Here is a 14,308-nt window from a genome sequence, read left to right on the forward strand (position 1 = left end):
GACCGAGCCAGGATGACGATCGAGTCGACCTCGCTACTATTTCTCTTTGCTTTCCAAAATTTTTCAATTAATATCGTTCGATACACGTGAAAGGTAGTTTGACATTGAAATTCAGAGGGGGGTGGGGAAGGGGTCGATTTATTCGATCATTTAACAATAAGTTATAACACGTATGTGTATATATATATATATATATATAGGGTGTCCAAAAAGTATGGTACTAAACTTGTATTGCGTATTACTGAGATCAAATGGATAAAAAAAAAAAAAAAAAATTATATAAACTTATATCGGAAAATGTTTTTATTGATAAGATATAATTACTTTTAAAGATATTTATGATTTATTATGGCACATATAATTTCTCCTTCTGCAAGAATACAGGGCTTACTTTCTTCCATTCGTCGAATCAGTTCTTATATATACTCTTTCAAATATTCCAAATTATATTGAAAATAATACTAATTGCATTTTGAATATATCGCCGAAGTTATAATTTTCTAGTTCTATCTTATCTCCATTCTTTTACGTACCGACAACTTGTGTAAAGAATAATTGAAAAGAAAAAAAAAAAAAAAAAAAAAAAATGGAAACAAAAACAAAAAGAAAAAAAAAGAGTTGGGCGATCATTAATATGTATATCTTTTCAATAAAGCATTTTTGAACATAAGTTTGTATAAACTCTTTTTTTATCCATTTGATCTCAGTAATAAGTTTGTTCCTATGCTTTTTGGACACCCCGTATATATATATATATATATATATATATATATATATATATATATATATATATATATATATATATATGTACATACGTATGTAAATAATTGTTGAAATTTTTTTTTTTTTAACAGACATGAAAGAATAAAGAACGTGTCGCGGAATCATGCTCGAGTTGCACAGATTTGCGAGCTCCAACATTCACCGGGTCAAGTAAGGAGGAAAGGTTCCCTTGGTGGGAGAGGTACCCCGCTACCTTACTGGAGGACCCTCGTCCTGACTTCTGGTTACAAGGAGAAGGAGCTCTACTCTAAACACACACACATACACACATACACGCACGCACGCACGCACACATACATATTGATGCATTGCGCAACAATGCACCGCCACCTGCACTCGTTTCGTCACACAGCGGCTTTAATCGGCTCTCGACGGTGCCTGCCACTGACTACTCGCATTACTTTCGCCAATTAAACTTTGACGGTCGTCATTGTGTTTAACTTGAATATGAAATTATAGTCGCCGCGTTATTTCAAATATCAAAACGATCCAAATTCCAAAATAATTACAGCCATTTAAAAGGCATTAGAATGAAAAAAAAATCAACGTTGCTCTTCTTTGTTTCAATTTATTTTTATTTGTACCTCTTTTTTTTTTTTCTTTTTTTTTTTTTATTTTTATTTTTTTTTCCTCATTTTACTTTGTTTCTTATATCAGCAAATTCAGCAAAGAATAATTCGTGGACAATTTCGCGCATATCGCGATCGTCGATTTATTTTAAATTCGACATGAGCATCATTAGGGTCAAATATAATGGTAATATATTATGATAGAATCGTAATCGTAATTATTTATTAATGAAACGAATTATTTAGAATGTCTTTCGAAAAGTAATGATGACGATGGTAATGACGTCGATAAAGAGATCTTGGTGAATATTGATTGTCCTATTGGACTTATATTAGATTACATTCGAGAAGTAATACGATTGGATAATACCTGTATATAAATATTTTATATGTTAATTTATATTTGAAATTATCGTTTAGATCTTTTAATGTTTAATGAATGAATTTCTAGGTAAAATTGATTTATGCGATGAATTGAATTGTCAATTAAGAAATTTGTCTATCGCTGAAACATCTACCTCAGGTTTATATCTATTACAACCTGGCATCACCTATTTCGTAGTTATCTTTGGAAGTAAGTTTTCAATTATAATATATACTTTCATAGGATCCACTACATTTCATGGGATCATTTTGTATGCAGATAACGTTAATGATCAAGCTACAACATTAATACCACTTGTAAGTCAGAAGATAGGGAAAAAGTGTTTGGAAATTTTCAAGAAAACTCGACAAAAGAAAAACTTACAAAAATAATTATACAAACTTTACATCCTTATGCACATTGTTTATATGAATTTTGAATGAACTTGTATGATTTAATTATATATAGTGAAACATTAGGAAATATGAAATATTGTGTATATAAATTATTATATTAATCTCGTCGTTAAATGTCACACAAGACTTTTATCTAATTCTTTGAAATTTTTATCCTCGTTTGTAAGATTATAAAACTTTCCGTGTCTGCCTATACCTTCTTCGACAAACTTCTTTGCACCTTCTATGCCTTCTTCTGTTACAAGATGAAGGGCATTGTCTTTTTCAAATTGCAATGCCTCATCCATTTGCTTAGATGAAAAAGTAGCAAAGTGCATAGAGGTACGATCTGCCAGTAAAGTTTTTTGAGGAAATTTTATCAATGATTTTGCATAATTGATAGCTGTACCCAGACCAGTACCGTGTGCAGTACATTTAGTGGCAAGTCCAATATTGAAAGCTTCTTCTCCGCTAATAGCTTTCCCTGTCAAAATTAGATCCATGGCTCTAGCATATCCAATCATTGCTGGTAAACGAACTGTACCACCGCATAAAATAGGTATTCCAAAACGCCTATTCAAAAATCCTATGACAGCATTTTCCTCAATGACTCGTAGATCACACATTAATGCCAATTCTAATCCAGCACCCAAGACATATCCATTTAAACAAGCTACCAATGGTTTACTGGTCAATTCGCTTTTATTGGCCTGTTTTAATCAATTAAGTTTTATTACGTCTATGAATAAATGTCCATAAAATATTTCCTTATATAAAGATATATCGACTTGCCAGTGTTCCATATTGTGGTAGATTATCTTCTTTTTCTTGATTATAATTTGCAATTTCATGTAGATCAAAACCTGAACAGAAATTTCCACCTATACCGTGCAATACACCCACAACAGCATTTTCATCCTTCTCAAATTCATCCAATGCATCACAAAGTAATTGAGCTGTTGCACTGTCCAAAGCATTCTTCTTCTCTGGCCTATTTATAGCGATTAAAGTAATTTTGTCGCTTTTATTAACGATAATACTTTTCTCTAAAAAATAAAACAAAAAAGATTTTATTATATATATATATATATATTTTTTTTTTTTCTATAGAAATTATAGAACCTTACCTTTTTCTGTATTTTCCACTGCTACCTCGGCCATAGATTCAGAGGTTAGGGATCTTTTTACATAATTTCTTATAGATTTATTTAACGAAAAGGATAGTCTTCTTAAAGAATACATTTCAGATGTTTTGTAAATATAATTAAATTTATTGTTTAATTATTACACCCTTATTTGTAGAAATACACTTAAAACGTAATTACAAGTTTTATGGTTTGAACGATTAATCGAATACACATCGAATTAATATTATCGACTGTTGGTAACTTTATCGACCGATCTTTTGCAAATGGCGGGGAGAATTGTTTTTATTTTGTTGCCATAGTAACCGAATGTAGAGTTTGATGAAATTATTCTATTCGGTCTTAATAGTATCTATTACGTAGACATAGAATTAATATAAGAATATTTTTATAATTATATAGTGAAAGATGGTTCGAACAAATTGGGAACAAATATTTTCTTTAAATATTTCGTCTTTAACTGACGAAGAGATCGAGGATCTATGTCCTACGATAATGCGTTGCAATATTGATGAAATATCCGATGTACAAAATCTTCAAATGCTTATGAGAATATCTCAAGAAATGTTGCAGTATAAAGACAATCAAGTATGTCAGATTCATTTTTTTTTTCCATATATGTATATAAATATATATATATTTATCTATGTGATTTAATGTTATAATCATTGTTACATTTTTTTATGTATTAAACGTTTTTATTGTTTATATATATATATATATATATGTTTATACATATAATTTATATTAATAGGTAGAATCTTTGCTCATAGAATGTGGGGAATTAAAAAATACCATTTCAACATTGAAACCGGATGTTTCTAAGCAAAAACTTAAAGGTAAAAGATTTCTAACATTTGTGTCTTGTTTATATCTTAGGTTAAATTTGTTTTTATTCAATGACAGGTCAGATCGTATCTGATTCACAGTATGAAGATAAAAACTTCATTAAGGTAAGTAACATAGATAATGTTTTCATTAACTATATATTAGAATTTGTAAGAACATTTTAATTTAGCGAGTATTATTTATATTTTCAGTCATCTGACACAATTGAAACTGCCAATCATGAAACTGTGATACAAAATAAAAATGAAAAAATAGAAAAACTTTTGACCGAATTAGAGGTAAATATAATATATGATAGATCAATTTGAGAAAATTTCATTGTATTGAATATTTTAGGGATTAGATAGAGAAAATATTATTTTGAAGGAACGATTAGGAATGTTGAAAGAAGAAATGGAGGATGCAACTGAAAAAATGAATGAAATGACAGATGGATTAAGTTCTGCACAATCAAAAGTCCTTGAATATAAAGGTCTTAAAATTGATAACTCGTTGACAATTTAATTGTATTTATATATTTTATATTATTAGAGGAACATTTTATTTTTCAGAAAGGATATTAGATTTGGAACGTGAAAATATTGGTTTGCTCAATCAAATAGAAGAATTAACCAGTCAACAAATGGATAGAGATAAAGTAATAGATGAATTTGGAGTAGCAATAGATTCTAGAATAGCAGAATGGAAGGTAAATTAATTTTTATATAATTTTCCCTGTTAAACCTAAGAAATGATGAAATAATTTATGACTCCATTGATATTTCATATAATTAGGAATTATTAGATGAAAAGGATACAGAGATACACCGTTTAAGAGAAAATTTGTCCCAATCGTTATTGCAATCGGTTACATCAGTTAAAGAAGAAAATAAATCACAGATAGTATATTTAAACGAAGAAATTGGTAATCGTGATAAGATTATAACAGAATTACAAAGTAAACTTTCTGAAGCGGTTACAGAAATAAATGAAGGAGCTGCTATTATAGAGAAGTTACAAGCCAGTACGAAAAAGTGGGTGAATTTATTTTTAATTGTAAAAATCTGAAAATCTTGCGAAATATTATATATTCTTTCGTTGTAATCCTTTTCCGTAGGCCAGAAAAAGAAGAGAAGAGGAAGGAACAAAAAGAGTTATTAAAAAAGATGCAGGATGCAAATAATCAGATATCTGATTTACAAAATGCATTGGGCCAAACGCAGGAGGATTTAAAACTAAAGAGCACTGAAGTTGGATTGTTTTTACAATTTGTCTCTATTAAAAATAAATTGTATTGAATATGGATTAAATTTTAAAACGATCTTTTTTTCTCTCTTTTTTTTTTCTTTTTTTTTTTCTTTTTTTCTTTCTTTTTAGTTATGCGAAGTATTATCAATATTGAGAAAGTATGAGGACGAAAATCATGGATTAACAGAAGCATTACATGAAATCAAAGATTTAAAAAATGAATTAAATCATAAAAGAGAACATATAGAAGATCTTGTCAATGTGGTTAATAAGTTAGAGATGTTAAATTCTTATCAAGAAATGGAGATCTTAACGCTCAGGTATTTCTATATAAGTTTATACTGTATTGAAATTTTCATATGGTATATTCGAAAAAGGCATAATTATGACTTTGTAGAGAAAAATTAGGGATATCGGAGGATGAATCAATTTCCATAGATAATATTATTAAAAAACGTAAGGAAGAAGAGAAAAGGATGGAAGAGCTTGTTCAGGAGAATAAAATATTAATAGATGAAAATCTCGAAATGAAATCGACCGTAAGTCGATTGTATAAATACGATTCGTCATATATATATATATATATATATTTATCCATTTAATTTTGATGCACTCGCAATAATTTTTATTTGGATCCATACGCCTTTAATTATTTTACGAAATCAATCGATATATAATTTTAATTCCTGAATTTTTATAGATAAGGCTGTTAAAATCAAATAGATCGCGTTTACCTGCAAAGAAATTAGATTTTTCAAGCGACACGATAGATAACAGCACCGACTTTTTGCACTCCACTAAATTATTGGAAACTGCTGCAAATCGGGTAGTCGATTTTGAATCCGTTCGGATATATCATAAAACTGATAAAGATATTAGAAAAGAAATGAAGCTAGTTATAGATGAGAATGAAGCTCTTAGAAGAGGCATGCATGAAATTCTGGACAGTATACGCAGTCAAGACGGTGAATTTTCATAATGTTAATCGTATTATAAAGACTGCACTATACGATAATTTATAAATGCACGATTATGATGTATTTTTAATTTTTCTTATCTATATCATTTTTAATTTTATTTTATTATTATATATACAAAATATAATACAAACGGTGTATTGTACGTAGCGTTGAAATTCGATATATAACGTCAATAATTTGTCATGTTATATCTACGGAATATTTCGTTAATATTGCAAGTTCGAATCATTGAAATATATTCCAGGTAAAAGTTCAGTAGAAGTGCATTCATATACATTGGAAAGATTATTGGAGGCATTAGATGTAAGACATTTGGCTGGTTGGTATCATCCTGCTATGAGATTACAAGAACATTTGAATGTTATACAAGGTAGCAATGCAGAATTAAGATCTCAAGTTAAACAGATTAGGTAAGTTTTTTTTCTTTTTTTCTTTTTTTCTTTTTTCCTTTTTTTCTTTTTTTTTTTTTTTTTTTTTTTTTAATAGAGATTCTAAAATCTCTATTAAAACATTTGTTTATAGAAAGGAACTTAACAGAAAGGATGCTATATTGCAAGATTTAGCATTGAGCAAAGGAATAGATTTAGAGAGATTAAATACCGATGATTCTGATGATAATAAATTAATGTATATTTCGGAAATAAAAAATATTGAAAGTATATATCAAAGAGAATTAAAGGAAAGGGAAAGGGAAAAGGAATCATTGATTGAAGATAATAAAGATTTACGATATACGATCGATAATTTAAATCTTCAAATAGATATTTATGAAAAGGATCGGATTAATTTAGAGACTAGCGAGGACGAAGTAAAAAGAGCATTTGCGATTAAAACGAAAGATTATATAATGGTTGCTAACGAATTGTTATTATTGAATAGGAAAATTGTACTTTTAAAAGAGCTTCTTAATAAGGAATCTATTAAGATGTATGATTATCAAAAAAATGTGGTAGAAAAAGAAGGTTCTTTGAAAAGAGAATTGACCGATGCCAATAAGCGTAATAAAATGTTAGAATGTGAGATAATAAGATTACAAAGTAATCTATCTAATTCGATGAGTATTACGGAATATAGCGATTTAAAAGAGAAATACGAAGAATTAAATATACGTTATCGTTTTCTACTCGAGAAAAATACCATCTTCGTAGATGGATCGGAAATTGAATTGTTGAAGGATGAATTGGATTTAACGAGAAAAGAAAAATCACAATTAATGGATCTATTAAAGGAAGATATTTCTAAAGTGGATGAAAGTGATATTGTTAGACAATTAAAGGATTACAAAGCTAATGAATTAATCGAAAGACAACGTGCCGATCATATGACCAAATTGCACGAGATATCTCAAAGTCAATTTGCCAAATCTGAATCGAAGATACAAGAAATAACAAATATTAATTGCGAGTTACAAGAGAAATTAATCGATGTACATAACAAATTATCAAAAATTGTATCCTCGCAAAGTCATCGAGAAAATAATACGGGTGATATTGAAGAATCGTCGAACGAACAAATGGAAAAATTGAGAATCGATAATGAAACGTTGAAAAGAAAATTAGAAATTGCCGAGGAAGAGGCCAAATTGCAATATACATTGAATTCGTTTAAAACATTGGAATTAGATAATCTCAGACATCAGATTTTAGATTTGCAAGCGATTAGCGAAGACAAGGCTACGATATCGAGACTTAATTTTGAATTGGCTGGTAAGAAGAATACCGAAATGGAATTGAACGCACGAAAGTCACAGCTCGAAAGTGAAATATCTTATTTGCATGATGAACGTGAAAGATTAATGATAAATTCCGATAAGATGCGAGCGAACGTGCAATATTGTCGAAAACAATGCGACGATCGTTGCAGGTAATCGTAAACCAGTTGAATGGGCATCATTTTTTTTTTTTTATTTTTTCTTTTTTTTATTTTCTTCCCCCTCCCCCCTCCCCTTTGAAAACAAAAAATCGTTTTAAACGATCGCGAAACAAAAAATTTCGTTCTTCCAGGATTTACATAGACGTAATAGATTTTTTACAAAGCCAATATGCAGGATCATCTTCGATTAGTGCTCTCGACAGATTAACGTCAATGGTTGAAAAATTAAAAACTGATCGAATAGAATTAGATGTAGAAATGAAGAAGACGAAGGATTTTAATAATCATTTGATATCCCAAAAGGAAACTTTAACAAATCGTTTGGAGATTGTCGAACGTTTGAAGGATATATTGGAGGAGCAAATTGGCGGTGAAAGCGTGCAAGATATTTTGCAAAAGTTTTCCGAAAATTCCCAATACGTATTAAACGTATGTTATAAATTACACGTAAAGATAATTATTATTATTATTATTATTATTATTATTATTATTATTTAATTTCGATCGATTCCGTTTTAAGTTTTACAATAAAAATTATGTACAGAGAATCCTGATTACTTTTTATTATTTAATAAATAAATAAATATAAAGCAATAATTTCTATATATATATATATATATATATATATATATATATATATATATATACAGAAAGAGAGAGAGAGAGAGAGAATCTCGATTACTTTTTATTATTTTATTAGGATTTGAAACAAAAACGAAGGATATCCCATTTGGATAACGAATTGCAAATGGTAAATGACAAAGCCACGAAATATGAATCGATTATTACGAGTATGGAGAACGAAATGATTAACATGCAAAAGACTTGGAATCGTCAGGATGAACAAGTAGTGTCAAGGACCGATGTACAAATTAAAGAAATCAAATTTGATACGATAGAGAAACGATCGGTTTTCGTTCAAGTAACGATAGAACACGATTCGACGGAGGTACAAACAGAACCTTACGATTGCTGTTTAAACAAACGAAAAGGAAAAGAAGAAAAAGAAGAAGAAGAAGTAATAGTAGTAGTAGATATGGTTGATACGCCGAAGGAAAAATCTGTTCGAGAAGTAGGTAACAATACGGATACAATGAATGATACAATTTCTATGATGCAATTGAACGAACGTTTAGCGGATGCATTAAAACTCGCGGCAGATCGTTCTGAAATAATAAACAATTACGAGTCAGAAATATTGAATTATCGAGAAAAAATAGATGCACTTAATAAGGAAATTAAAGTAATGGAATTGGAATTATCGAAAAGAGAAATAAATAATATCGTCGAGCCGATATTAGATATTCCTATTATTACAAATATGGATTGTACCGACAAATTGGCATTGAAGTCTACGATTAACAGTTTGCAAAAAATTGTCGCACAAAAGGAAGAGACGATAGTGAGATATCAAAATCTTATGAAGGAGGAAAGAGAGGAGTACGTTGGGGTTACGTCTAATTTGCAAAGGGAAATCGATGATTTGCATTATAAAGTACAATTGTTGGAAAGTGAAAGGAAAGTTGACGATAAAAAAAATAATGATGTTACGTTCGAGCCTGACGTTGACGATGAGCCAAAGAAATCTGTTACCGTTTATAACGCAGCCAGAGAAGAGGAGATTGCTAGAATGATAGAAAAAATAAATACTTTGGAAGCAGATTTGCATATTACGAAAGAACTTAGTGGTCGATGGCATCGATTGGCAGAAGAGAGATTGAAGCATATAGATCGTATAAGAGAAAGGTACGAACACATCCAATGACAATCCATTGATATAATATCATTGATCATCTTGATTATATTAACTCTAGTTGTGCACATCTCGAAATAATTTCTAATTGTGCACATCTCGAAATAATTTCAATTTGTTCAATTGGGATGCGGTACTTTGAACAGCTCGGTCATTTATACGGAATGAATGATTTTGAATAAAAAAAAAAAAAAAAAAAAAAAAAAAAAAACGAAAGTAATAATAATAATAATCAGTAGGTTTGGAAACGCATTTCGAAATTCTACCATTATAAAAAAAGAAAATTCATGAATCATGCATGCAATGTACAAATCGTTTTAATTAAGCTCAAAGTTGATCTGGAATATCCTAAATATCTCCATATGCGCAACTAGGGTTAGTTAATCGTGTACAATAAGGAAACAATTCATAATACGATTTATTCGTTTTAACAAGAGTAGACTCGAAGAACAACATAATACGGAGCTTGAAATTTATCGTTCCGAGATTAACAAATGGCAGTCAGAAGCTGATACGCTCAGACAACGATTATCGGAAGATCGTGTCGTTCATACGAAAGGGAATATATCACTTATGAAAGAATTGCAAGAGAAAGATGATAAAATACACGAGCTTAATCTTAATTGTCAACAATTGCAGGTATCTCGTCGTAACATAATATACCTAATGATTCTCTTTTTAATTTTGTCCCTCGAATGATTCATTTATTTATCTTTTTATTTTATTTTTTTTTTTCTTTTTTTTTTTTTTTTTTTTTTTTTCTCTTTTGACCTTTTCACGATAGAACGAAATCGAATTGTTAGGAGCCACGAATCGATCATTGCCAGCACGTGTTGCGATCGATCATCGTGACGAACTTAAAATCCACGATATCTTACCTGGTACTCAACGTGATCAGCCTCTATCACAGAATCAAATAGATATTTTACGTAAACAGTTGCAATCCCTGATGGAAAAGGAAAAGATGTATAAGCATGAGATTGCTGAACTGAAGCAACGTGTCAGTCGGGGGTATCGTGATACTTTTCAATACGTAATTAACGATCAATTCGATAAGGTAGAACGGATTATACGTATAATTTTATTTGTAATATCTGTTTTCCTTCCTCCCTCCCTCCCGGCCCCCTCCTTTTTCTTTTCCTTTTTTTTTTCTTTTTTTTTTTTTTTTTTTTTTTCTTTTTTCTTTATGACAGATACATGGCGGTAAAATCGCAAGAGAAAAGAACTTCTCAGCGCGAGATGCAATTGGAAAGGAAGGTAAAGTCTTTGGAGGAGGAGTTAGAAAAAATGCGGACTCAGTTAGAAAGGGAATACTTAGTTCAAGAAACTAGAAGGGCGAAGGTATTGAAATAAAATATTACAAATAAAAGTATATATATATATATATATATATATATATCGTTCGATGGATACTCATTTGGGTTTTTTCTTTTTTTTTTCTGTTTTTTTTTTTTTTTTAATTACATTTATAATAGACAGCTGAGGAACTCTCGTTGTGGGAGAAGCAAAAGAAATGGCAACAGACTGCAGAAAAATTGCAAGAGAAGTTAAAAGAGAAAACGAACGAGTATATCAAATTAAATTCGAATCACGAAAAATTACGATCTTTGGTTTCCTGCATGGAACGTGAAAAGTGGTTTCTAAAGAGTAAAATAAAAGGGGAAGCTCCTTCAAACGTGTTGAATGATATACCGTCTAGACCGATCTCAGCTGCACATCAGAGTCTCGTGATTGATTTACAGAAGGAATGTCAAACGTTGAGAGAACGTATCGGCGAATTGGAAAGGGAAAATAGTCATGAATTATTAAAGAAAATAGACGAGCAAAAGAATTGTATAGCTTCATTGGAAGCTGTCACGAAGGTGGTGGTTAATTCGTTTGTTTGTTCTTTTTTTTTTCCTTTTTTTCAATTTTTTTTTTTTTTTTTTTTTTTTTTTTTTTTTTTTTTTTTTTTTTATAATCGCTTCGAAATAATATTCTAATGGGATGAATTTTTTGATCAGGGCAACGAGTACGTTGTCGAGAAATTACAAAAATTGGAGACTACCAGGGATATTCTCGAGAGAGCCAATTTGAAATTGGAAAGTGAAAATTTTGAATTAAGATTAGAAATAGAAAAAGCTAACGCGGATACGCCGCGTTTGCGGGAAAAAGTCGAACATTTAGAAAGGTGTGTATCTTGTAATTATTATTTTTTTTTTCTCCCTTTTTTGTTTCTTTTATGCTTATGACGATGTCATTTCATTTCTTTTTTCTTGTTTTTTACTTGAGGGGTTTTTTTTTCTTTTTTTTTTTTTATAGATACATCGAATTGTTGAAAGTAGAGAAATCGTCGGATTCGACACCTAGATCGTCGAACAAGGAACATCAGGAATTAAATTCCAAGAAGTCTGTTTTAGAATTAGAGAAAACGATCTTTACGTTAAAGAGAATCATTGAAAAGTTACAAGCGGAGAACAAAAGACTGAAGTTTAATTCGAGAAGGAATTATTTCGTATCTGGTCAAGTATGTATAAGGGGGGAGGGGGAGAAAAATAAACAAACAAACAAAAAAAAATAAACAAAAAAAAAAAAGAAGAAGGAAAGAAAGAAGAAATATTTGGAAATTGATTGAAAAACCATTGTTAACAGGTAAAGAAAGTTAACACCGGGAGTGAAAAATCTTACGAGAAATTGTACGAGGAAGCTCAAAAGAGAATGATAGACTTGGAAACGGATTTGCAACTTGCCGAACAGAGAATAACGATGTTGGAAGAAACTCAAAAGGAGGATGACAATGGCGAGATTAATATTTTGAAACAACAATTGGCACATAAATCAGAATTATTGGAAAAAGTGAAGCAATTGTTGACGAGGGCGGCCATAAATGAAAAGACACTTCGTCAACGTGTAAGTGTAATTTCAAGAAGGAAAGAACAAAGTCGGGATAAATGAAAATTTCTTTTCTATTAAAGAAAAAAAAAAAAAAAAGAAAAAAGACAGAGAGAGAGAGAGAGAGAGAGAGAAAGAATACTTTCATTAATTTCATTTCATTTCATTTCAGCTTCAGCAACTGGAATCTAAACAGACATTGTCACCGATACCAGAATGTTACGTAACTGTACCTAATTTAGATTGATAATAATACAATGTTTAAATATTTCACAGGGATGATATTGATCTTGATCAATAATTTATTTCACATACAACAAGTTTTACAACGTATATATTTATGTTTGTGTATGTGCGTATGTGTGTGTATATGTGTGTGTGTGTATATATATATATATATATATATATATATATAAATAATACAGTGTATGTGTATATATATATATATATGTAATCACGACGATAATTTATATATTTGTACACGAAGGCGCTTTAGCGAATGTAAATACGTCTTTACGAACTTAGCTTTTGAGCATTAAAGCGAGCTAAGGGTTAAAATTAAGTACTTTCATTAATGGGGTTGATTATCATGGAACACACGTGACTAGATTGTAAAACGCTCGCGGAATATGTTTCCGTGGCATTAATAAAATTAACTAATGAAGAAATACGTTTTTTTTTCTCTATTTTGTTGTTGTTGTAATTCGTTGTAAAGAGATATATCGTGCGATATTAATAATCTCGTCAATTCTGAAAGGAAATTAATTTGCGAGATTGAACTGTCGTTGAAATGAATTGTTACATCTTCTGGACGGATATTTTATATATATATATATATATATATATATATATATATATATATATATAAAGATTTTAAATAAATTTTTAATCGTCCTCGTCAGCCTTTTTAAGGAATGGCGCGATAGAATCCGCATCCACGCAGTCAGGAGTGAGTTTCCCTTTGAATTTGATGCACGCGTTCGCACACCTTTCACCGGCAAACCACGGTCCGAACATTCGCTTGCACTGAGCGCAGTTTCTTATGCAGACACCTGTGTAGACAACGTCACAATAGAGGAGTAAAATATTTTACGGCGAGTATATTGTTTTTATATATCTAGATTTCTTCTTTCTCTTTTTTTTCCTTCTTTTTTTATATATGTATATATCTTCATACGATTATATAAATCTAGCTCCATAAAAAAGTGTTCCATATATTTCGTCAGGAAGATAAAATACCAATTCGTTATTCTCATGTTTTAGGCTTGATCGTTGATGTAAAATAACGAAAAAAAAAAAAAAAAAAAAAAAAAAAAAAAAAAAAAACAAGAGGAGGACAAAAATCTAATAGAATATTTATAAGATATTTTTTTCTTTTCTAGGTTTTTTCTTTTTTTTTTTTTCTTTTTGTTTCTTTTTTTTTTTTTTTTAAGGAAGATATAAACAGAAATACTATTTTAAGAATATACTCACCGAACCAGTCTTTCGATTGACCCAATA

At 30.0% G+C, this 14,308-nt stretch overlaps 1 protein-coding gene and 1 long non-coding RNA gene across 9 annotated transcripts in view; both read left to right on the plus strand.

Annotated features, from left to right (window-relative positions):
• Positions 1 to 3,254, plus strand: part of LOC124954982 — a 4,792-nt gene extending 1,538 nt beyond the window's left edge. The window contains exons 2-3 of the long non-coding RNA XR_007102725.1: positions 855 to 1,926; positions 1,996 to 3,254. This is a non-coding gene — a long non-coding RNA (uncharacterized LOC124954982). The remainder of the gene's footprint in view (positions 1 to 854; positions 1,927 to 1,995) is intronic.
• A 289-nt stretch (positions 3,255 to 3,543) lies between these two features.
• On the plus strand, positions 3,544 to 13,640 carry LOC124954770 (centrosomal protein of 290 kDa-like). 8 transcript variants are annotated; one of them, XM_047508175.1, is made up of 23 exons: positions 3,544 to 3,844; positions 4,011 to 4,095; positions 4,163 to 4,209; positions 4,297 to 4,383; positions 4,442 to 4,577; positions 4,657 to 4,793; positions 4,880 to 5,118; positions 5,202 to 5,334; positions 5,462 to 5,652; positions 5,730 to 5,871; positions 6,033 to 6,297; positions 6,557 to 6,722; positions 6,799 to 8,175; positions 8,316 to 8,631; positions 8,885 to 9,930; positions 10,378 to 10,576; positions 10,722 to 10,948; positions 11,131 to 11,278; positions 11,413 to 11,799; positions 11,941 to 12,107; positions 12,239 to 12,443; positions 12,569 to 12,826; positions 12,981 to 13,639. In XM_047508175.1, exons 1-23 carry the CDS (start codon positions 3,665 to 3,667, stop codon positions 13,053 to 13,055), a joined length of 6,213 nt encoding a protein of 2,070 aa, XP_047364131.1. In that variant the 5' UTR covers positions 3,544 to 3,664; the 3' UTR covers positions 13,056 to 13,639. The 8 variants fall into 8 exon arrangements, with proteins under 8 accessions (XP_047364131.1, XP_047364132.1, XP_047364133.1 ...); XM_047508176.1 differs by having other exon boundaries at positions 8,316 to 8,613; XM_047508177.1 differs by having other exon boundaries at positions 6,835 to 8,175.
• The last annotated feature ends 668 nt before the right edge of the window (positions 13,641 to 14,308 follow it).

This window comes from Vespa velutina, chromosome 16 (assembly GCF_912470025.1).
Source record: "Vespa velutina chromosome 16, iVesVel2.1, whole genome shotgun sequence".
NCBI lineage: Eukaryota > Metazoa > Arthropoda > Insecta > Hymenoptera > Vespidae > Vespa > Vespa velutina.